This window comes from Tympanuchus pallidicinctus, unplaced genomic scaffold (assembly GCF_026119805.1).
Source record: "Tympanuchus pallidicinctus isolate F22 unplaced genomic scaffold, pur_lepc_1.0 scaffold55, whole genome shotgun sequence".
Classification (NCBI taxonomy): domain Eukaryota; kingdom Metazoa; phylum Chordata; class Aves; order Galliformes; family Phasianidae; genus Tympanuchus; species Tympanuchus pallidicinctus.
The window spans coordinates 337,922-363,771 of NW_026294775.1; the positions used below are offsets into that span (position 1 = coordinate 337,922).

At 40.3% G+C, this 25,850-nt stretch overlaps 1 protein-coding gene across 5 annotated transcripts in view; it reads left to right on the forward strand.

The window, feature by feature from the left end:
* Positions 1–25,850, forward strand: part of LOC128091925 (ephrin type-B receptor 5) — a 70,594-nt gene that overhangs the window by 16,819 nt on the left and 27,925 nt on the right. For 4 of the 5 annotated variants that reach the window (XM_052705341.1, XM_052705342.1, XM_052705344.1 and 1 more), the window contains 2 exons: positions 14,429–14,493; positions 15,140–15,836. In XM_052705341.1, the coding sequence (XP_052561301.1) occupies positions 14,429–14,493; positions 15,140–15,836 (762 nt within the window). Of the gene's footprint in view, positions 1–8,065; positions 8,130–14,428; positions 14,494–15,139; positions 15,837–25,850 lie in introns of all 5 variants that reach the window. The other variant, XM_052705345.1, reaches the window with a different exon arrangement.

Genomic DNA, 25,850 nt, shown 5'->3' on the forward strand with positions numbered 1-25,850 from the left:
AAAATTTAGGAAAGGGGGGAAAAAAACTAAGAAAAGAGGAGAAGAAAGAATAGATGATAGGAGGGAGGATTGTGAGCACAGGACGTGAGATGGCAGCTATGGGAGTAAGATGTAGAAAATCAGAGGTCTTTTTGAAAAAATCCTATTTGTTTGAAGAAGTATCCTTGCAGCTGCATGTGCTCACTGAACTGCACTACATTGTGATGAATGCTCATCTCTCGCACACATGAAAGCTTCCGAAAAAGGAGAAGAATCAAAGGGGGACAAGGAAGGAAAGCCCTGGAGGGACAGAAAGGGGAGCAGTGGTGATCTAAGAAACAGCCAGTAAAGAATGGATAGAAAAAGTGTTTTGTTTTGTTTGTTTTTCTTACAGTGAAGAGGAAATCTTGCTAAATTATTTCTTCACTTAATAGAAGCAGAGGGGAACAAGGGGGAAGTTCAGCGAGGAAATAACAATATAACAAATCCTTAAATATTTGAAACTGTTCATTACTGATTTTTTTTTACATTATTTTAAAAAGTACAGTAAGTGTTATGTGCTTGTGTAACTAGTAGAGGTAACTGAGATGCAGAAAGCAGGGAAAATGTCCAAATATGAAGTAACACAGTGGTGCCCGCAAGAACATTTTTAGAATCTCTCCTGTAATCTTTCCGTTATGACAGACTTTAGGAAAATATTGTGCCATACAACTTCACAGATCACATGTATGATAGAATAGGGCAGTTAAGAAGTGTGGCTGTCTATAAGCTGAAATACAATCCTCAACTCAGTCAGGGAAGACAGAATCTTACGTTGTGATAGTATTATGTCATCCTGGGTTCACACTCCAAAACTCATTTGAATCACAGATGTATTTCTGTTGTTGTCAAAAGGCAAATAACAATTATGCATTAGTGGAAGGAAAGTAAACAATGATTACCATGTAAAAAAATACGATTGGTTTATTACAGTTATCCATAAGAAAGAAACAAGGGTCATAGACATTCTGTTAACTTGCAATCATATGTAGTAAAAACTTGAAACTTTAGACTAGAGATTAAAGTTGAGAAATATAAAGAATATTCACTTTGGTCTTCAAGAAATCTTACAAAAATATTTTAGTGTCTAAAATACTCTAAAATACCAATATTCTTAGTGACTGGAAAAAAAGACAATATCACATCCATTTTTAAGAAGGTTTAAAGAATGATCCCAGGAACTATCAACCTGTCAGTCTCACATCTATTGGGAGAAATCGTGGAGCAGATCCTCCTGGAAGTTATGCTAAAGCATGTGGAAGACAGTGAGGTGATATGAGAGAACTAGCATGGCTTCACCAAGGGCAAATCCTCCTTGATCAACCTAATGGCCTTTTATGATAGTGTAACAGCACCAATGGACAAGGGAAGAGCCACTGATGTCATCTATCTGGATGTCAGTAAGGCCTTTGACAGTACCTTATGACATCCTCCTCTCCAAATTGAAAAGATGGATTTGATGAGTGGACTGTTCAATAGACAAAGAACTGGCTGCAGGATTGAATCCAGAGAGTGGTGTTCAATGGCTCAGTAACTGCATGGATAAGGGTGATGAGTTTAACCCAGAGGTTAGTGCTGAGACTGATACTCTAGTATCTTCATTAATGACACTGACAGTGGGATCGGGTGCACTCTCAGCAAGGCTGCTGATAACAGTAAGCTGTAGGGTGCAGTCAACACAGTAGAGAGATAGGCTGCCATCCAGAGGAACTTACAGGCTTGAGCAGTGGACCCAGGTAAAGCTCTGGATTTACTGAATCTCACAATGCAAGGTTTTGCACCTGGATTAAGGCAACATCCACTACCAATGCAAGCTAGAGAGTAAAATGACTGAGTACAGCCCTGCCAAAAAAGACCGGGGGTACTGGTGGATGACAAACTGGACATGAGCCAGCAGCTTGTCCTGACAGCTCAGAAAGCCATCTATATCCTGGGCTGCATCAAAAGTAGTATGGTCAGCAGGTTAAGATAGGTGATCTTGCCCCTCTGCTCTGCACTGATGAGACTTCACGTGGAGTACTGTGTTCAGATGTGGATACATCTGAACAATACAGGGGAGGCACAGATCTGTTAGAGCATGTCTAGAAAATGATTCAAGGAACACCTCTCTTATAAGGACAGACTGAAAGAGTTAAGGCTGTTCAGTCTGAAGAAGAGAAGGCTCTGAGGTGACCTGATAATGGCCTTTCAGTATCTAAAGGGAACCTACAGAAAAGAAGGAAACAGACTCTTTAGTAGGGTCTGTTGTGATAGAACAAGGGGAAATGGTTTCAAGCTCAATGAAGGTAGTTTTAATCATGGAATCATAGAATCACTAAGGTTGGAAAAGACCTAAAAGATCACCCAGTCCAACCGTTCACCTATTCCCAATAGCTCCTACTAAACCATGTCCCTCAACACAACATCCAGCCTTTAAGTTAGATATTGTAACAATCAGAAAGATTAATGTGATAGAAAGGTGATACAAGATGTGTAATGACAGACAGACTAATACAATAGAACGGTGTTATAAGGGAAGGAAAAAAGGACTGTTCACCCATCTCTGAAGATCTAGGCTCACAGGAGGAATTTCCAGAAGGAGACTCTTTCCTAGTGGCAGTCAGCCCTTAAAAGGTGTGCCATCCCTTCCAGTTGCACAGGTGAAGGCAATTCACCTGTGCTCCCAGGGCTGACCTGGTCCTTTCCCCAGTGCTCAATCAGTGGTTCAGGCCATTACTCAACAGTTACCATATAGATATAAAAGAAAAGTCTTTTACAGCAAGAGCGGTGAGGTATTTGAGCAGGTTACCCAGAGATGTTGTGGGTGTCTTGTCCTTGGAGACTTCAAAGGTGAGGCTGAACCAGGTCCTGGGCAACCTGATCTTGCTGTGGGTGTCCCTATTCGTTGTGGGGAATTCAGACTAGGTGGCCTTTAAAAATCTCTTCTAACTCTAAGGTTTCTATCATTGTGAAACATGTCTCAACACAAGCAGAAGAAAATTGACTGCATGGGTAAAATCAATCAAGACAGTATTTTTTCCAAGATTTTCTGAGTCATTTTTTTCTCAAACAAAACTTTGAAATTTTCTATCAGTGGAAAAACAATATTGCTAAAAACTTAATACAGATAGTTAAGGAACAGAAGGAGAAGCTAGAGAATGGAACAGAAAAATAGACAAAATATTCAAACCAGCCTTCTATACATTCTTAAGAGTTATATATGCAGAATGCTTTTCAAACATAATGAATGCAGTACCCTTTTATGGTACCTATTTGAACTTTAAACTCCTCAGAACTAAAGAAGTTCTTGTATGCTCTTAAAAATATTGTTTGCTGTTGTCAGTGATAAATTTGGTATGTCTAAAAAGAAGTCATTAGGCTGAATTGATTTGATACAGTTCTAGAATGGAAAATATCTATCCAAAATTTTCCAGACATGATTTGTAGAGTAAAAAACAGTTTGAATGGCAAGTATAAGGTAAAACTGCTTTGGAAACCAAAGGCATTTGTGAACTTGTTATTCCAACTTTATATGACAAAAGATTGCTCAGTGTTTCTCATTAAGATTGCACTTTACAGAGTCTGTGGCTTTTCAAGAGTTTCTGAGATTTTAACTTTGGGAGCGTTATTTTTCTAACTTCATACTGGGTGATAACAATGTAGACATTGTTTTTCCTTGTTTTTGAAAAATTATGAAATAAAAATGTATAGAAATATTATTTCTGTGAGTAGCTACTCCTATATGCTTGGTATTTCTCTTTACAGTTTGTCATTTAATATTTCTGGTAAATTAACCCTCCTAATCATAAGAGCTAGGGAAATACAGAACTTAAAAATGGTTGATGAGCTACAGTCAAAATATTGGATAGTGAATCATAACTCATTAATTAAGTAGCTCTTATTAAGGCCAACAATTGAATTTTCTGTGAAATATTGGTTTTGATTTGATTTATAAATGTTTACAACTGTAAACACAAGCAGAGTTCATTTTGCAGTACCAAAGAAGTGATGTATTCGGTATGTGAGTGACTGCGTTTATTTTACAACAAATGATCCAGATTGCTCAAAGATTGGACAGACTTTCTAAATGTCTTCTGGAAGTTTAAGATATAGAGAGGATAATACTGCTTTGGTAACTTCTTATATTAATGTGCCTCCTTAGTAAAAGGGAAATATGGACACAAAAGTTAATCTTCTGAGTAAAAATGCTTGAGAGAGATAGAATCCACCTCACAAAGCAAGGCAAAGATGTTTTTGTCAATTGGATGGCTAACCTCATATGGGGGGCTTTATAATGATATAAGGGAGAGAGAAAGTAAATAGCAGCCTTGTGAAGAAGCGATTATTAGAGAATAAAAGGCATAGGGTGATGTGATTGAGAAGGTGTCACAAAATCAACAAAATAGGGTGTAAGCAATGTCACCTTCTACACTTGCTCGTGGGCAAGGACATTCCTACAAGGCATTGATACGGAGAAACCCCCCCAACCTTTTCTTGGAACACAGCACACTGGGGTGTCTCTGTTAATTGCCTGTGTACTAATGCACATATTATCTTGAATTAACAAGATTGAATTCGATATGTGTTGCAGGGCTATGAACTTGTTGGAATCACAAAGAAATGGTGAGGTGTTTCCTGTGACTGAAGTATTGCAATGGAGGGATACAGTCTCTCCAGGAAGGATAGGTTGGGAAGACAAGATGTGGCTGTTGCTTTTTGTGTGAGGGAAAAAAGCTGGAGTACTTAGAACTCTGCCTGGGAATGGATGAGGAGCCAGTTAAGGGTTAGGATTAAAAGGAAGACAAGTGTAGTGTTTTTCTTTTTTGTTTTTTGCTGCTGGCCATCTGACCAGGAAGAAAAGAGAAGCCCTCAACAGACAGGTAACTCATGAGGCTCTGATCCTCATGGGGAACTTTAAACTTTAAAATTTGTTGGAGGGACAACGCAACAAGACAAGCAATCTAGGAGGCTGCAGGAGTGCATTCATGATAAATTCTTCCTGGAAGTGACAGGAATCAATGAGGAAAGCTGTTAGGCTCATATTTGCCAAAAAGGAAGTGTGAAGGTCAAAGACAGCCTTGTCTGCAATTATCATGAGATGGAGGAGTTCAGTATCCTGGGGGCATGCAGAATGGTGAAAATCAAGCTCGTAACTCTGGATCTCAGGACGGTAAACGTTGATCTCTTCAAAGATCTTCTTGGAAGAATCCTGTTGAATAGGGACCTGCAGGGAGGAAGAGCCCAGGAAAGCTGGTTAATATTCAGGGATCACCTCCTCCAAGCTCAAAAGCAGTCCCTTTCATTGAATAGGAGATTGGGCAGAAACACTAGGAGACCAGCATGGATATGAACAAGGAACTCCTGACCAAGCTTGAGCACATGAAGAAAATCTACAGAGTGGAAGGAAGAATGGGTAACCTACAAGGAGTACAGAGACATTGTCAAAGGAGAAAGCTAGGAAAGCTAAAGACTTAACAGAATTGAATCTGGCCAAGGGTGTCAGACAACAAAAAAGGCTTGTGTAAGAACACTGGTGACTAAATGAAGACTAACACAGATCTGGGCTTTTTGCTGAATGAGTTGAAAGCACAAGACATGGAAAATGTTCAGGCACTTAATTCATTCTTCATTTCTTCAGTCTGTGCTATAGCAAGATTAGCCTTCATGAGACCCAGAGACCAGGGAGAAAGACTGGAGGAAGGATATAACCTTAGTGGAAGAAAGTCAGGTTAGGAAATACTTAGGCAAAGTTGACATTCAGAAGTCTAAGAGTGATGGTGGAATGCACCCATGAGTGCTGAGGGATCTCGCAGATGTAGTTGTGAGGCCACTCTTGATAATCTTTGATCAGTCATGATAATGGAGAGAAATGCTGGAATACTGGAGGAAAGAAAATGTCACTCATGTCTTTGAGACGAGCAAGAGGAAGGACCTAAGAAACTGGAAACTGTATCATATACTTGGGAATATGATGGAGATGTTAATCCTGGAAATCATTTCAAGCCATGTGAAAGGGAAGAAAATTGTCAGAAGTAAATAGTGTGGCTTCATCAAGGGAAAGTCACATTTGAGCAACAAGATAAGCTACTGTGATTAAATGACTAACTTCATAGATGAGGAGAAGGTCATGGATATTATCTTCCTGGACTTTCTTTGACACTGTCTCCTATACGATTCTCATAGAAAAGATCTGCATAGATAGACTGGATGGGCAGATAAGTTAGGTTGATTGAAAACTAGTTGAATGTTCTGGACCAGAGGGCTGTGATCAGTGGCACAAAATCTAGACAGAGGCCAGTAACTAGTAGCATACTAGCAGCATATGTGATGTACTGCATCTGGAGAGGGACAACTCTGGGCACCAGTATACATGCTGAGGGCTGACCGTTTATCTGGAAAACACCTTGGGATTTTTGGTGGTCAGCAAGTTGAACGTATATAAACAATGAGCCCTTGTTGCAAGGAAAGGGCTGTATCGGGCAAAGTATTGTCAGCAGGTTGAGGAAAGTGATCATCCCCCTTCTCAGCAGTGGTGAGACCACACCTGGAGTACTACGTTCAGTTCTGGGGTCTCCCAGCACAAAGAATGATACGAAGCTTCTGGAGAAGCTTTCCCATCCCAATTGAGAGCCATGAAGGTGATTAAGGGGACTGAAACACCTATGGGAAAAGGCTGAGAGAGTTGGGAGTTTTTAGCTTAGAGAAGGCTCACGGAGATCTTATGCATGTATGTAAGTACCTGAGACGCAAAGAGGACAGGCTTTTTTCAGTTGTGTTAGGTGACAAGACTGGAGATAGTGGTTACAAACTGAAACATGGTAGGTTCTGTCCCAACATCAGGAAACATCTGTTTAGCAAATAACTGAGCAAAATAATATGTTACTCAGAGAAGCTGTGTGATCCCCTTCCCTGGAAATATAAAAGGTTGTCCTAACGTAGATCTGTGCAACCTGTTTGAGGAGAGAGTTGGGTGAGATGGCTCCCAGATGTCCCTTCCACCTGGGAAATGAAATGAAATAGCATTTACTTTTGTAATGTACAAAGGAAGTTTGAAATGATATCAGTTTATTTGAAGGGGAAAAAAAAGTGAAATTACCTTTTTGTCATAGAATCACCAAGATTGGAAAAGACTTCCAAGATGATCCAATTCAACTGGCCACCTACCACCAATATCTCCCCAGAATACCATGTTCCCTAGTACAACATCTGAATGTTTTTTGAACACCTCCAGGGGCGGTGATTTAACCACCTCCCTGTACAGCCTGTTCTAGTGTCCGACCTCTCTTCTGGAGAATATATTTTTTTCTAATATCCAACATCAACCTCTACGTGAGGCCATTCCCTCTAGTCCTATCACTGCTTACATAGGAGAAGAGGCTGACCCCGACCTCACCACAACCTTCTTTGAAGGTCTCCCCAAGCCTTCTCTTCTCCTGACTAAACAATTCCAGTTCCCTCAGTTGTTGCTTATAAGATTTGTGCTGCAAATTCCTCACCAGCTTCATTGGCCTTCTCTGGACATGCTCCAGGGTCTCTGTCTTTCTTGTAGTAAGAGGCTCTAAACTCAACATAATACTTGAGGTTGCAGCCTCACCAGAGCTGAGTACAGGGAGACGATCACTTCCCTGCTCCTGCTGGCTACACTATTACTGATGCGTGCCAGGATGCCATTTGCCTTCTTGGCTATCTGGGCACACCGCTGGCTCACGTTTAGCTGAGTGTCAACCAACACAGTCAGGTCCACTTCTTCTACACAGTCTTCCAGCTACTCTGCCCCAAATCTGTAGCACTGCATGGGTTTGTTGCAGCCAAACAATTGGAAGAATCCACAGAGGGTGTGCCTGTGCATTTATTTTGTATGTGTATGTATGCTTATCAGTGAGCAAGAGTGTCTGAATAGAAGCAGCTGGAGTGGGGAATGCAAGATTTAGGTGCTCATACGTTCAAGTGCCAGCAAATGGACAAAACATATACCTAGAGGTCAGTTACTGGGCGGTCGATGTTTGAGGACAGTTATTTTAGGGATCTGAACAGTATATAAATACATATATATATTTCCCACTAACAGACCTGCATCCTGACCAACCAGAAAGGTGAGCAGGATGAGGCCATTGGTGGTGCTGTCATGACTGGTGAGTGTTTCTGTCTGTGCTGATCTTCTTGGCTAGACATATATATCTGTGTGTAATGCCTACATGTTTGTGTGTATGTGCCTATTGAGAATTCACACTCAGCCTTGCTACTGGTTGGAGCCGGGGAACGTTCAACCACTGGGTTAAACTTGGGCACACTGAGCTGGATCAGACTTGCTTCTGACAGATGACTGGATTAAGCAGAACCTAACAACATGTTTTTAGACAAGACCAGAAAATGGTTTCCCTTTCCAGAACTCTCAGAATATTCAGTCTCTCCCCTTTTTCATGTTTAGACATGGTCATGAAAGGAAGAAAACGCCCAGTAATATTTCAGTTATTTTCAAGAAGTATGTGAATCCAGAGGGCTGTGCTGCTTAGGCATTCAGTGGCACAGCAAAGCAAATTTCCTGAAGGCTATATTTTATGTTAGTACCCTTCGCCTTATTTACCAATGTAAACTTGGAAATACTCAGAATTCAACTGGATGAGACCTGGAGCAATCTACTGTAATCTAGCCTGGTCTTGAGAGGGATACTGGACAATATGACTTGTACACCTCTGTATCTTGTTTCATTCTGTGATTCTATGGTTTGATCATTCTTAGCACCACCTTCTAAAACCACAGGTAAAGGGACTGTTTCTTTGTCTTCTTAAGATCAGATTTAATCTCTGGCTATGGATTGGCCTAAACATGGATTATATAACTCCCCCTTGCACCACTCTACTGTTCAAATGCTGAGGACAAATGTGTTTCAGTCCAGAAAGCTATTAGGCCACTTCTGCCTTCGAGGATGTTGTCCCAGTCATCCTTGGGTGAACTGTCATCTTTTTGCCCCAGGGCAATATTTTGCCTATAACACAGGCAATATATTTCAGTGTCTTGCTGAAAGCACTGAATAACACTGAAGAAGATTATTAATATGCCTATTGTCAGCAGTAGTAGTGGCTTCCAGTCTCTGCCAAATTGAGCTTGATATTGACATCATTATACAATGCGAATGAAGAGATTGGTTTGTGTTTTAAGAATAGGCTGCTGCCAGTACTAATCTTTGGGATGTTTTACCTTTTCTAACCTGTAAGAGCAGAAAACACTGAAATGCATATATAGTTAATTCTGAACTTGCCTTAGGAAGAGTACTGTTTGATTGTTGTATTAAAGATCATATTTTTTCTTAATTTAGGGAACAGAAATGTAGGAGAATCTCTCCTCAGCTGTTTTTATTTTCTTTAAACTAAAATAGCAGTCTCCATAAGAAACTGGAATCTCATACTTGCTAAAAATAGTAAGATTAAAGCAGGAGTCAAGGGAGAATTTTCATCACCTCTTGTGAAATCTTGTGAAAAACTCCAGATTACTCAGATATCCTGATTATTCCTCAATTTTAATCCAGTGTGGAATATCATTACTTTGGTGCTCTGAGGTTACCTAATTAAATGTCCTTAGTATCATGGACTGTCCTGGTCCTGGGAGTGATTTGCTGATTACAAGACCCTTGGTTTTGAATGAGATAGAAATGGTGCAAGCCAATTTTTTTTTTGTTTGTTTGCTTGCATGTTTTTGTTTGTTTCTTTGTTGTTTTTTCCAGACCAATAAATTCAACTGAACAGATCATTGCTGAGTGTGCTGAAGCACAGCAGAATACTAATCTGGCTTGGCACACTGAGAATATGGACTAATATATCAGTACTAATGAACTGGCAGAGTGAAAGCTTACACCTGTACACTGGCATGTAATCATCTATTCTGTTAAAATACTGTAACAGTCCCTTGTCATGGGCTTGTCCCATGCCACCTAATCTTCTCCTAAACCCTAGCAGACAGACTGCATACAATCATATGGTTCTGTAAGTGCAGGGTTTTTAGCCATGTAAACATGACCTGTACTGTGTCAGATGTTCTCAGAATTAAACAGCTTGTTAGATTTATGAGTGTGTACAGCCAGTGGAGCTGGGGAGTTGCATATAACCAGTAGGAGAAGAGGAAACACAAAGGGACTTTTGTGCACTTTTTTTTTTTTAATGATTCCTAACAAAATATTTACTGTGAGATGTACAGTTATGTGCTTCAGGCAGCCTCTGTATGTGGAATATTCATGTGCTTGATAAAACATACCTTGCTTACTAATGAGAAGCCATCTGGAAAATATGCTTTCCACTAGTCATGGCAGAACCCAAGCTACTGAGCAGGTATTTTCAGTTTTCTTTCTTTTTCTGACTTTTTTTACTTTTTATCTATCTTTCCCTGTACTGATATTTTTTCCTTTTGTTTTCTCCCAGATTTTCCACAGTATAGTTGCATTACACTTTGGTAAAACAGATGCACTCAGAAATGATTAGGAAAAAAAAATCATTCTTTACTTAAAAATGACCTCATGTTATTTCAGCATGTCAAAGACATGCCTGGGAACCCAGTGGTGAAGGATTGACAAGACATGACATGCAGTCCCTCAGTCTGTGCAGTTCAGTCAGTAGAGTTCATTGGGGAATGTGAAGTCCCCCTGTTGGGACAACCTGGACAGGGACTATGCTTCAAGAAGGCATAGGCATTTCTCAGATATTTTCTCCTCAAATGTGCTATCTTAGCTTGAGTAATAAGGTGCTCAGCATTTCATGAAGTCTATTAGGTAATTGTAGTGAGGTCTGGCTTAGCAATAAGCAGTAGCTCTTTCCATTTCTGGCAAGACAGCTGGGATGTTTTACACTGCTTTTGAAGCTGAGAACTGCAGTTGCTCCTCGGAAAATCCTAAGAAATAATTCATGTATGAAACATAAGTGCTAGGACTTGCTGAAAGCTGAGATCTGGATAAACACAGACAGTTGTTGATGTTTTCCTTAGAATGGCTCTACTCTATTCTTTCTGCTGATTTCTCCCTTTTTGAAGGAGGACCATTCCATTAGCCAAGGGGGAAGACTCACAGTACGTATAACCCAGCAGCTAGGACTGTCATAAGCATCTGCACTGCTCAAGGGCACTCATCCAATCTAACACTCAAGGCAGAATGGTGGGCACTTTTCTGAGAGCAAAGAATGCAGCTCTGGGTGGGAGATCTGCACCATTTACTTCATTGCAATGCAGTCCTCAGATTGCAGAAAGTACCTAGACCTTTCTCCTGAGCCAGGTGGCTGATTACACCTGCAAAAGGTGTGCCAAAGTAGAGAATATCCTGCAAACAAGTGCTTGCACCAGGAGGTGGTGAGAAGGCTGCAAGACATTAGGGAATCTAAGAAGGAGGTAGATAGCCTGTGCCAAATGCATTCTGCAATGGATCCACATTTCATGGCCAAACAACCAAAAATTCCCCCACTGGCACACAGCAGATGGGGGGGCCAATAACATAAAGGGATGGAAGTTTGGGACAACAGGGCCTAACAGGAAGAAGATACTTCCCCTGAGGCTTGAGGTGCCATTACAGATCTGCTTCACCACTCTGCAGACTGAAGAGGAAAGACTCTCAATTCCCATATCAGGAGAGATGCTGGAGGTGACTAGTACAGTCCAGTCCACTCCTAGGTTGACAAGAACAACTAAGAAAAGGCAACAGGTGATAGTGGTAGGCAATTTTCTTCAGAGATATTGAGGCAGTCATTTACCAACTAGATGCACTATCTAAAGAAGTGTTTTTTATTACCGGAGGCTCGTATTGGGGTTGTAACTGAGAAATGCCTCATACACCCACTATTATCCACTGCTGTTTTTTCATGTGGGCATTGGTGATACAGCCAGGAGCAGTCTGAAGAATATCATGAAGGATTACACAGCCATAAGGGCTGCAGTTAAGGGACTCTGGAGCGTGGGTCAGTCTTCCTGGTCAGAGAAAAGGAATCTTAAAACAAGGAACTGAATTTAGCGAATCAACAGACGGTTACAGAATTGATGCTACAGTCTGGGCTTCAGCTGCTTGAACTGTGAGACTTGCTTTGAGAGAAACCTGGTCCACTGGCCCATGTAAGCCTTGCTTTGAAGGAAATGGGTGGCTTGATGATTTGAGATATGGAGAAGGCTGAAGTACTTGTTGACTTTTTTGCCTCAGCATTCACTGGCAAGTGCTCTAGCCACATTTCCCAACCCATTGAATACAGAGGCAGGGACTGGGAAAAGTACGAATCACCCACTGGAAGAAAGCAGATTCAAGGCGTGGGGAGATACAAGCCATCTGATTTCTCCTCTGTTTCTGGTAAGATCATGGAGCAGATCCTCCTGGAAACTATACTAAGGCACATGGAAAACAAAGAGGTGATTGGTAACAACCACCATTGCTTGACAAATTTGGTGACCAACAAGATTAGAGTACTGATGGATGGTGGATGAGGGACAAGCAACTGACACCATCTACCTTGACTTGTGCAAAGCACTTGCCATTGTCCTACACAGTATCTTTGTCTACAAATTGAATTGAGTTTGGCAGACGGACCACTTTGTGAGTAAGGAATTGTCTGGATGGTCACACTGAAAAGGTTACTATCAATAGCTTGATGTTCCAGCGCAGGCCTGCAACTAGTGGTGTTCCTCAGGGGTCAATATTGGGATTAGTGCTATTTAACATCTTTGCTGGTGACATGGACTGTGGGATTGAGTGTACCCTCAGCAAGTTTACTGATGACACCAGTCTGTGTGTTATAGTTGTCGTGCTGGAAGGGGGATACCATCCAGAGGAACCTTGACAGTCTTGACCTGTGAACCTTATTAACTTCAACAAGGCCGAGTGCAAGGTGGTGTACCTGGGCTGGGGCAATTCCAAGCTCAAATACAGGAGGGATGGAGAATGGATTGAAGGCAACTCTGATTAAAAGAACTTGGGATATTGGTTGGTGAGTTCAACCAATGAGCTGACAATAGTTAAAAGAGGGCCAATAAGAAAGGCAGGGAAAAAACACATTATTCTGGAATGTAGTGATAAATTGAAGAGTAATAGCTTAAAACTAAAGGAGGGTAGATTTAGATTAGATATTAGGATGGAATTATTCACTATGAGGTTTGTGAGGCTCTGAAACAGGTTGCCCTGAGAAGTTGTTGTGAACTTTTAAGTCTCTTCCAACCCAAACCATTCTGTGGCTAATGTGGATCAGATCCCAAGCATCACAGATAGTGAAACTTGCAATCCATAATCTGAAAATAGAAGTCTGAATAAAAGATGAGGTAGTCATGTCCTTAAAAAACACTTATGAGATAATTAATAAATACCATATGTAAATAAACTGGATGTTGAAGTTGTTTCTCATTTCCAGTATTTTCTGGGTTTTTTCTTTTACACAAAATAGAAAGACAGAAAATTTGAAATTTAAGTAAGTGAAGGAAAAGGGAGTGACTTTCCAGAACTTAGGGGAAAAAAAAAAGTTGACTTGTACAGTGTATATCAACACGTCAGTGTCTATTTGACTGATTTTTTTTTTCTTCCATGTCTCACTGTAAGTGTACACAGAAAATTGCACATGCTTGCCTTATTTTCCAGGGCATTTACAGACCTGATATAAACTGCTGGAGAATACTGAATATATAGCTTGCACAGTTACAATCTGTTCTGTATTGCTTTGTTCCTGAACAGAGAACACCATCTCCAAGAACACTGAAATCTAGTACCTGTATCCAGTGGTAGATTGATATTCAATGGAAATGCAGACTAGTTCAGGGAATAAGTTAGGCCTGTGAAATTTTGCATGTACTCTACTCTTGAGCAAATAATGCAAGAGGCTGTTTAATACTGAGCTTCTGATGAAGCTGGACTTGTGGCCTAATGCCCTATTCCAGAACAAAGTGAATACATTACAGATTCAGTTATCATCCTAAACTCCCAACACAGAAATTTTATTCCAGAGCTGGAAACAAACATGTTTTGGCTTAGTGTCCATATTTATGTACACACAACCATGGTCCTATGGAAAGCCTGGCATATGCTCATGTAATTAACCTTTCTGCTCTGCTGTTTCCTTTCGAAAAGGAGAGTGTTCTCCCCTGTACTGCTCATTACAATAACTATTCTATAATGTGACTGTGCTTCACTTTGCCTGGTAGAGATTTTGTGTGGCCAGAATATTTCCAAACAACCTAATAACCATGGTATAGGCATGATCACGTGCCCCATGCTTCTGTGTTGGGCATGCTTAATTTCCTAATGCAGATGTAAGCTATTGTATTTAATCTCAAAATATGAATGTATATTCTGGGTGTGTAGAAGCTCTCTACAAGAGATGGCTTCTTTGATTTTAATTGCTAAAGACAATTTGTGAGGGGCAGATAAGATGCTAGACTGACTAAAGCACAACATACTTTTTTATTTAATCTTTTTTAATATAAACAGAAATACTTCTGGATACAACTGGAGAAACCTCAGAGATTGGCTGGACCTCTCACCCTCCTGATGGGGTAAGCATTTCCTTTGCCCTTTTCATGACATTATCTCTGCTGGGAAGGTGTGCATGTAGCTGATGAAGAAAGGGAGACTGGAATAAACAAGACTTGTTTTATGGTTTCATTTACTTAGGAAGAACTTTAACATATTTTGTTCAAACCACATTACTAAAAGAAGATGATACTGGGTATGATACCATTGCCTTTCTCTCTGCTTCTAAAATACTTAATAGGTCTCTTTCTAGCCTTCTGCTCAGACCAACTAATGGAGTTGGGTAGGAGAGACTGATGCATTAATGTTTTCTCCATAGTGATCTCTTGTTTCTGTCTTGTCTGTGTTATGCGTGTATGTAGAGATAGGGAAGTAGTGGTGAAAGATGCAACTCTCTGACTTTAAGATTCTCAACGCCACATGACAATTTTTCATGAGTTATGTTTCAAAACAATTTTTTCCTAAATGCTTTAACAGTTCTTCTTTACGAGGTCATACTCAGTCCTGCGTAGTGTGTTGTTTTGCATGTGACAGCAGCAGGTTCAGATCTTACCATAAACACAGCAAGAAGAAAGAAAGGGGAGAAGGCCTGTCCTGTATTTCAGACATAGTTGAACGCTGAATTCCTTTTTAAATTTTGTATATTGTTTCTTCTTTTTCTCTTTATAGTGGGAAGAAGTAAGTGTCCGGGACGATAAGGAGCGCCAGATCCGAACCTTTCAAGTTTGTAACATGGATGAACCAGGTCAAAATAACTGGTTGCGGACGCACTTCATAGAGCGACGTGGAGCCCACCGAGTCCATGTCCGCCTACATTTCTCAGTGAGAGATTGTGCCAGCATGCGTACTGTGGCCTCTACTTGCAAAGAGACTTTCACACTCTACTACCACCAGTCAAATGTCGACATAGCCTCTCAGGAACTGCCAGAGTGGCACGAAGGCCCCTGGACCAAAGTGGATACTATTGCAGCTGATGAAAGCTTTTCCCAGGTGGACAGAACTGGGAAGGTGGTAAGGATGAACGTTAAAGTACGTAGCTTTGGGCCGCTCACAAAGCATGGCTTCTACCTGGCCTTCCAGGACTCAGGAGCCTGTATGTCCTTGGTGGCAGTCCAGGTCTTTTTCTACAAGTGTCCAGCTGTGGTGAGAGGATTTGCCTCCTTCCCTGAAACTTTTGCTGGAGGAGAAAAGACCTCACTGGTGGAGTCACCAGGGACATGTGTAGCAAATGCTGAAGAGGCAAGCACAACTGGGTCTTCAGGTGTTCGGTTGCACTGCAATGGAGAAGGCGAGTGGATGGTGGCCACTGGACGATGCTCTTGCAAGGCTGGTTACCAATCTGTTGACAGTGAACAAGCTTGTCAAGGTGAGATGCCATTTCCCCCCCCTTATGTAGGCACTTTTTTATTCTTTCCTGTGATAACATTTGTCAGAAGTTCACAATCATGTCTCACAGAGAATGAATGATTACTAGCAGCTTCTTCTCCTTGTGATTCCAGTTCCTCAGACTACAGTATCAGGGACCATGTCCTGGAACCAGGAACACAGTTGGAAACTCCATTCAGGCCAAGTTTAAACTGCAACCAGAGAGAATTTGTTGGGCTATATTTCCAGAATGAGAAGTTGTAACTAGACGGTTCTAATGTGTTTACACTTCTTTATGAATATGCAACAATATTACAGTAGAGGCATCACATGGAGCAGAGCTGAGGTCAAATCTAACATAACCTACCATCCTAACTATCTTGGGCCCTTTTGTTGGTGCTGTTGAAACCAATGGTAAAAAAAGAAAGGGGAAGTGGCAGCATCCTGATCATGCAACAGTGGATCAGAGATCTGTGAGCCTGACTTGGTAAGGAACAGTGATAACTGTTTTATTATTAGATCTCTAATGTACTCTGCCCTGAGGCTGATGGTACATTGTGTAAAATGTTTCTAAGAGTAAGTAGAATAAATTGGCTATTTCTAAGTAATGGTATTTGGCCAAAACCTGACTACCCAGTCTAATATGTTGACTGTCTTCCCATTTCAATCTCAAGTCAATCCATTAGACCAAACTGTGGCTTATCTTGCTTATATATTATGTATAATGTCATTTTCATCCTTCCTTGGTTTTGATATGTATCTACTCAGCATCTCAGCAATATATAATGTTGCTACACCACAATTAGTACTCTAAAACATTAAATGTAATGTGGAGCTTGTTTTCAGCCACAGACACAATTTTTAAGTTGGACTGTAATTTATTCAAATAAGAGTTTGACTGGGACATTGAGAGTACAAGTATTCTGGTTAACACAAAGTTCAAATCCAGTAGATTGTTAATGGTTGTCAATATATTATTCACTTTCTGTTTTTTTGAAGTGTTGGGGTTATGCAAAATAACATTATTAAAACACAGTTCATTGTGGTGAAGATTTATGAAAGGAATTAAAGTTAGTTAGTACTGCTTATTTGTTTATTCTTTGAGAAGAATTAAAATGTGTGTCTCTTTTTATCTTGCTCCTGAAAGCTACATTCATACAGTATTGCTCTTAAAAGAGAAAACTCAGTCAGTCGTATAGTGGTTCTAACTAGCACTAGCATTGTTGTCGTTATCAGTACTGCGACTAATCCAAAATCCAGGTAAACCAGTCAAAAATTTAGTATCAAGTAATAGTTGTAAGCACTCAAACACTATGGAAATTAGAATAGGCAAGGAAAAATGAGGATTTTAAAAAAAATCTTAAAGATTTTCAAACATTCTGGCTTTTGTAGGCTTCAAAACACAGACACTCCCCTGCAGTCCCACTACTGCAGGAGCTGGGCATAGAGGAGAATAGTCAAATATTTTAAGTATTACAGTTTTTCAGACTCAGAACACTACTCCTACTAATTGCTTCCTGAGCATAGAATAAGCGAACAAAAAACAACCAACTAGTAATCCTTAATGTTAGAAGACGATTTTTCTCCTCACATTTTTTGTGAACTCTTGAGGACCTGAAGTCTTATGCTAAAAATATGTTGCTGTCCTGTCAGAAAGAAAAAAACATTCAGCTGGTTCAATTTGTCCTCTTGTTTATAGTGTCTTTCCCAGTACTTGTCCTCTTCGTATATTCTCACTTCTTCCTAAGAACTAAAGGATTAGATATGTGATTATATAGTGTTCTGTGTGAAATAACAGAGCAAAAGCAGTAGTCTAAGAGCAGACCTCTACTGAATGTCCTGCATAGAGCTCTTTTTATCAGGACCAAGGAGTGAACTAGGGATAGGAAGGAGAAGCAAATTCCATAATAAAGTCTCTTCTTTAGTAGAAGAGTGTGGGCACTGCCTTCTTCCTCACCATATGGATGTCCATGGAGTCCTTCCTGGAACAACTGTTGCCTGTTTATTTAGTACTAAGAATCTGGCAAGAAGCATTCAAAGTAGATAGAAAGCCCTCCTACTTCTCTGCTTCCTACTATCAGTTAAGATATTCTTTCTTTCATTAGTTTCTTAAGAGTGCCTGATGATTCTTACTATATGGCAAATTTCTCCAGCTAAACAGAATGGTGAAAAGACATCTAAGTCAGCCCTCAAGCTGATATGGTGTGGGCCAGCTTCATTTTTCACTTTATCCAAGTAGAATTTCTTCTTTTGCAAAACAATCAGAGAGGAGAATGGCAGGATACAGAAGAGAAGGGAACGTTGGAATCTTGTTTTATTTTCTTCAAGAGTTAGTACTGGGATCAGTACTCTTTAATACATTTATCAATGACTTGGATGAGGAAATAGAGTGCACTGTCAGCAAGCTTGCTGATGACACAAAACTGGGAGGAGTGGCTGACACACCAGAAGTCTGTGCTGCCATCCAGCGAGACCTGGGCAGGGTGTTGAGTTGAATGGGGAGACACTTAATGAATTATAACAAGGGCAAGCGTAGAATCTTGCATTTTGTATACTTGTACCAGTATAGGTTGGGGACTGACCTACTGGAGGGCAGTGTAAGGAGATGGAACCTGGGGGCCCTGGTGGACTGCAGAATGACTATGAGCCAGCACTGCACTCTTGTGGCCAAGAATGCCATTGGCATTCTCCGGTGTATTACAAGGGGCGTGGTTAGTAGGTCGAGAGAGGTTCTCCTCCCCCTCTGCTCTGCCCTGGTGAGGCTGCATCTGGAATATTGTGTCCAGTTCTGGGTCCCTCAGTTCAAGAATGACAGGGAACTGCTTGAGAGAGTCCAGCACAGAGCTGCAAAGATGAGTAAGGGAGTGGAGCGTCTCCCTCATGAGGAAAGGCTGAGGGAGCTGGGTCTTTAGGTGTCTAGCTTGGAGGAGACTGAGGGGTGACATAATTAATGCTTATAAATATGTAAAGGGTGAGTATCAGGAAAATGGAGCCAGGCTCTTCTCAGTGACATCCAATGATAGGACAAGGGGCATTGGTTGCAAGCTGTAACATAGGAAGTTCCACAAAAGTAGGAGAAAAAAACTTCCTTACAGTGAGGGTGATAGAACATTGGAACAGGCTGCCCAGAGAGTTTGTGGGATCTCCTTTGGAGATATTCAAAACCCACCTGGACACATTCCTGGGTGACCTAATCTAGATGTTCCTGCTCCAGCAGGGGTATAGGACTTGATGATATTTCGAGATCCCTTCCAATACCTGACAATCTGTAATTCTTTGATTCTGTGATTCTTGTCTTGTGGGGTTTTCTGCATCTCTGAGGGTTTTGCCTCACAGAGGGTCTGGAACAGAAATTTCTGAGTGATTAGGTCATCTTAGATTATTGGCTCCCATATTACTCATTGGTGAATCTCAAATTGATAGATTCATTTATGGAAGCAGTTGCTCCTGGATTTCATTCCCACAAATCAGTTTACAGTGTGATGTTTCTTGGCATTCACTGCCCACTGTTTATCATGGACTCTTAGCTGAAAGTCCCATGGGTTATCAGATGCTTTTGCAAATAGTACTTAGAATTAATGACTAAAACATCATTTAGAAAATATTTCAATAATGAGAATGTTGGGGGGAAAGAGAAGAAATGACTATTTGATAAAGTGCTAAGCTGACAGTTTCTTATGAAGGAGTAAGGTGATCTTTGAACTTGAAAAGTCATTAAAATAAGGCTATTAATTTAATGATGTTTCTCTTTTTCCCTCTGAAGTTCAGAATACAAACTAACTCCAGAGCAGTCCTGTCACTCAAGCTTTATATCTGTTTTTCTTCTGTCTCATACTAGTATCCAATACAGTGTTTGCCCCATATCATTGAAAATGTGCCATTACTGCATCTGTGTTTTTCTACATCAGCAATTGCCCACCAGCTACCCTGCTGCTTATGTATCTCAGAGAATCAGCTTTTCTTCTTTTATCCACTTCGATCTCTGAGGGAGAAAAGATCACAGAAGTGTTGGAAAGAACACAAATTGAACCATACTTTGAAAGGGATGGGGAGTGGTGGGAGCTACTTAGATCATGAGATCATGAGATATAGATATGCATACTGAAGTCTCCTGGTTAGACTGCTTTGCTCTCTTGTTGGGTATCACAACATATGCAATTTCTGTGATAAGGATTTAGTAATGGTGGAGAATTAAGGGACAGCCTCTGTTAGAAGAGGTTAGGGGCTTTCCTGTGCCAGACACAACTGTTTCCAGATAATTCTGCAACAGCCCAAGGACAGGACACAGCTGAACTGATCAGACATATGGCATTTCTAGGCAAGCATGTTTAAAGGAAAAAATACTAGACAGAGAGAGGAAGAGAGAATAAAAAGACTGAGAAACAGCAGAGGGAATGATAGTCAGAGCAGAAGAAGGAAGTATTCCAGCCACCAGAGTAGATATTCTCTGCAGCCTGTGGTAGACCCAATGCTCTAATGGTGAATACTTCCTGATGGAACTGCAGCCTGTGGAGAATTTATGCCAGGGAAGGGCAAAAGCACGAGAGAGGAGTTGCTATGCACTGTCCACACACATTGCATCTTCCCCTGTGTGTCTTGAGTGAGGGAGAAGATTTTGGTGGGAAGGAGTTACAGAGAGGGGAGGAAAAGTGTTGTTTTAACTTTTTTTTTGGTTTCTCATCTACCCAAATTTATTTTAAAGAGCAGTAAATTAAGTTTCCTGGAGACAAATCTGTCTTGCCTGTGATACTAACGGGTAAGCAATCTCCCTGTCTTTATCTCAATCCACATTCTTATGCTGTTTCCTCCCCATGTCACGCTGAGGGTGGGGAGTGGCTGGGTGGGCATCTGGCTGTTTGCCAATGTATTAAGAAGTGAGCTGGAGAAAATAAAATTGCGATTGTATTGTATTCATTGTAGAATGAATCACAACCGTATTACTTGAGGGCTAGTATCAGTTATTAAACTTTCTCCATTAAACCTCTCCATGAAGAAGGAGGAGAGCTAAGGGAAAAATGTTTTTAGTAATATATTGGATTCACAAAATCTTGGCAATGGGTGGACTGCAGGGTTGATTTCTTTGTGGAGAGATCAGGAGCTACCTCATGTTGGAAGGAGACTGTCCTATCTGGTGTCAGCAGGAACACACTACTGACCAGAGCTGAACCACCTTTGTGACTACAAAACTCCATTCCTATTTACAGCTGATCCATTTCACGTCTTTGTCTTGCATTGTCCTCCACTATTTCAGGAGAGCAAGCAGCATGACCCATACCAAGTTATCCTTTTTTAAACTCCACGCTGATAATATTTTGCCTAGTCATTCTCATGTGAGGCCCTTTGCACAGCCAGTTTTCCCTGGCTATGATCTCAAGTACTCCCAGTTTTACTCTAATATCAGCTCTGACACTCTGTTCATTTTTGATACTCTCATATTCATATACTCATATACTCTAATATTCATTATTGTCCCACTCTGTTTATTTGTTGGACTACTTTACCAACAGATTAAATGGGTGAATGGAGTCACTTTAAAACCAGCCGCTAGGTCCATTGCAAGTAAAGGGATGGGTGTCTGATTTTTCAAGAATAAGTCATTATCAGATCATGCAGTGATGCAAACCATGTCTTAAGGCTCCCTAACACTGTCTTGAACTGATGTAACAGGGCACTGGTAAAAGGTTTGCATATATATTGTGTGATTAGAGAAGAGTGATATCTGGGCAGTGACTAATGTGTATTTCCTGTCTAACATCATGCTCAAAACAGCCTCACAAAAAGATCAGAGAGGTTTCTCAGGGCTTTATTTTAATATGGTCTTGAATGTCCTCAGGAATGGAAGCCATATAACCTCTCTGCGGAAATTTTCCGTGATGATGGAAAGAATTTCGTTGTACTTTGTCAGAATCTTGTGTTTTTCAGTTTATGCCTGTTACCTCTCATCTTTCTACTGTGCACAACTGCAAAGAACCTAAGTCTGTCTTCCCAGAAAAGTCTTTGAAGACTGGCCTTTCTTCTTGAGGTTAATAAAATGAAGTTTACTCAGCCTTTCTTCATAGAGCAGTTGCCCCAGTTGTATAAATATATAAGTGGCCATCTGCTGAACTTGCTTCAGTTTTTCAATAGCTCTGAGGGATCCAAAACTGGATATAGTAATATCAATGCACTCCTAAAACCTTTGCATCTCTGCTAGATAACTGTAGGGCCATGGGACTTCTTTCATTCAATCCTACAAATGCAATTTAATAAGAAATATTTTCGGATTACTAAATTTATCAGTAGCCAATATCAAAGCCAGTGGATCTCTTCTGCCCTCTTCTAGAGTTCTTTCCATCTGACCTCCCCAAGCAATTGCCTTCTAGTATTGCTGTGCTCTCTCCTTCATTGTAGGACAGCAGCCAGAAACAGTCTGGTGACTTGGAGAGGATGTTCTGATCAGATCCCATCCAATAATGTTTCTTTAACTTTCCATTACTCTGTTGCTCATGAGATTTGAGCATGAGAATGTGTCTGTATAAACTACATATGTATGTATTTATAAGAATTGGTCAATTTTTCCTGGACTAGCAACAGCTCCCGACATATACCACCCTTTATTGTTGTTATCTATTTTTATATATTGATCTTCTCTTCATGAATCAAACAGTTTTGTTAATCTAGTACCTGTACTATTTCTCTTCCTACACTTGCAGTCAGAGCAAATATATCCCAGACGTGTCTTGTTTCAGAATTGGTCAGTCACACAATTGCCATATTTTAAAATGGAAACATGAATTTTTCCTAAGCAATTGCAGGAAAGAAATTTTCCCCAGAGCTCTTATCACTGTCTCAGTCAAAAGGAGAATGATGTTTTGCTCTTCTAAGTGTCTTCCTAAGTCCTAGCTCAGATCCAAAGCATGACTGGGTACAAATAGTCAAAACATGTAACTGTGTGCCCTAAAAATGGCACTGCAGATACATGTATGTCTGTTGATATTTCTGTTTATTTTTCTTGATCCTTCTCCTTACTCTATTTTGTTTGCTCTCAGAAGCTTTCCTTTCTGTGCTTATTGCTGAAGTGGGCTTTTCATTATGCCTCTTCTTCTCTCTTGCTTTCTTTAGTTCTGTCCTCTTCTACTCATGATCCCAAGACTCTTCTCTGCTGTTTATGATATGCTAGTCCTCTATCAGAAAATGCTTCTCTAGCCTCTCTGAGGAACTTTTCCTCAGAGCATTCAGATAAATGCAGACAACACAGCAGGGAGTATTCTAGGGAGGAGCTAAGGAAAATTGGGTCAGTGTCTCTGAGATGAGCTGTGCCCAACTAAACTGTTGTGGCATTCTGGAACTGGGCCAAGATGCAAAAATGACTGAGATATGCTGGGAGAAAAAGCACCTGCACATGCCAGAGTCAGCCTTCTGCTATCATAGCCTTGATTAATGGGAAATGGCAGCTTACTGCATCCCTTGAGGTGCTAGCTCTGCTAGCTTCTGTCCTTGCATTAGATTTCCTCAATTGATGAGGCCTAACTCTGTGTTTTATTGGTAAGTACTGGTCCTGGGGGATGATCCAGTGACAAGGCCTGCGGCTTAATTTCTACTGATGTTTTTTGTTTTTTTTTTTGTGAGGTTATTCTATAGGCAAATGGTGGAAGTGTTCAGGAGAAGCTGTTCTTGTTCAGGCTTTCTCTAGTATGTTCCTAAGATGGTGATTTTCACTAAGGCAATACGTGTTAGTCCTAGTGATGGTGGGCTCCTTTCAGCTTGGGTATTCGTTATTGACTGTTTCCAGTGAACACAGTAGACATCTGCAGAGACTGTAAGATCACAGAAAGTGAACATGATGCCATGATCTGCATTAAGAAGGGAATGTAAGGCACACAAAAACTGACAGTGTAAAGAAGGGAATCCTGCAGAAATGAGTGAGAGCTAGACACTATGGAAAGATGGTCCTAGGCTCACTACAACTGCTGGACTAAAAGGAGGTAGCTTTAGCATATTTAGGTTGCCAGGGAAGTTTTTCTCTTTCCTTCTGAGTTAATCTTTGATACCTTATTTATAGAGTGACTGGACTGAGGCAATGTTAGGAAGAGCCTCATGTCATGGGAATGATTATTGGTGCCCTCTGTGAGTAGTAAGCTATCATATTTTAGGCAACTTTTGGAAAGGGATAAAGATGCTCACAAATGTGTTCAACTGTCTGACTGAATACAGAAGCTGAATTCGCATGGAAGTAGAGGGTGTGTGACAGCTGTGGTCCTTGACCATGCAGGATAGTCTTCAGCTACATGAAGGTCAGTTAGTCTCTACTATAGTCAGTCCACATATATTGAACAAAACTGCTAATGAAAAATGCAGTTAACTAGAATTTTAGGTCATAGTCTGTTTTCTATTTTTTTTTCCCCCAAAATTTTCATTAGGAAGGTGAGGGAGATGTGAATCTTATTTAATCTCTACAAATCAGCTTAGCTTCTAATATGCTATGTGATTTCAGTTTGCTGGTTATTTTTTTCCTTGACATAGGAAGTAGAAATAACTAGGGGTGACAGAAATGAGAATTTGGAAGTGTGATCCTTGCTCTGTATCTGCCATTTCTTCTGGAAATACAAGCATCTAATTACTATCATTCATCATTATTGAAGTCCCTATTACAGTCTGACTCTTCCAGGACTTACCACTCTAGCACAACACATGTGGAGGTTATGCTGTAGCCAGAAGACTGCAAACAGAGAAGGTGATACTAGAAACCTAAAGCTCATAGGACTTCATGGATATTATTGACTGCTGTGTCTGGAATGTGGCTGTATACAGGCCCAAAACTATACATCAGAAATGCCCAATGTAGTTAGAAAACTCAAAGCAATAGGAATTGAATGCATATGAAAAGGAGGATCAGTAAGTGAGATACTCTTATTTTTCTGAAGTTACTTGTTAAGAAAAATGCATAAATGGTCACTTAGAGCCTAAGTGAGTTAGAAATAATTTCTAAAGTTTGTTATTGTTCCTTTGTTATTGTTATTGGAGGTGGAAGCCCGCTTTCCTTTAGCGTAGTAAGTAATTACCAGGTGAGTTAATTCTTCAGTGTCTGGTGTGGTGTTCCATTTCAGAACACTCATTAGATGTCCTGACTTCATATTAACAGTTGCATACAGTGTTCTTCTCTTACAGAGTTCTCTTTGATATATAACATTTTTGGTATTCTCAGTCTTTTGGATTCTTCTGCTTATGGTAATCACTTGGAGAGTTTTTCTCTTGAATGTAGAAAGCAGCATTCCCATCAGTCTTCTGAAATCAAAAACACATTTGGGGGTCTATATGAAAGCTTCTCCTTCCCTAGAAATGTTCTTTGTTGTGAAACTAACTAAACAAATGTCAGTCCATGAATGAACTTTCACCACAGCTAATTAGTTGGTAACATCTAAAAATTCTGTGTCTATTTATATAGAAAAGCAGCTTTAAAAGCATGCATAAAACTTGCATTAAAATTATAAAAGCTGTGTCCTAATATTTCGGCAAAGATCCAAGTACTTCCTGCGAGGTAATTCAGTACAGCATCTTTGCTGACCCTAGAATGTGTTATACTCCCATATTCATAATAATTTATTATATTTTTCATTTTCTTTCTTGTGCGAAGGATTTTCATCCTTGTTTCAGCTTTTTCCATAGGCGTGTTCCTGTAAATTTTCAGATTGAACTTGACCAACTTAAGAGGCTTGTAGCCGTGCCTGGGAAGTTTCCGGAACTACAGAAAAACAGTTAGGATTGCCTTTATGAGTTCTGGCTTCAATTTGATGCAAAATCAGCCATGGTAGCTTATATTACTTTATGCAATAAAACTGTCTAAAACAGCTTTCAAAAAAAGCGATTTTTTCTGCTATGCCAGCTGAGAGAAAGTAGATGTGCAAAATTGCACCTTAAACAATGCTTAAGTTCAGAGCTGATATTTTCTGTACTGCCATAAAATAATAACCTGCCGTAGCTAGTAACAAGTTTTCCCAACACCAGCAGCATGAGTTAAATATAAATAAGGTTGCAT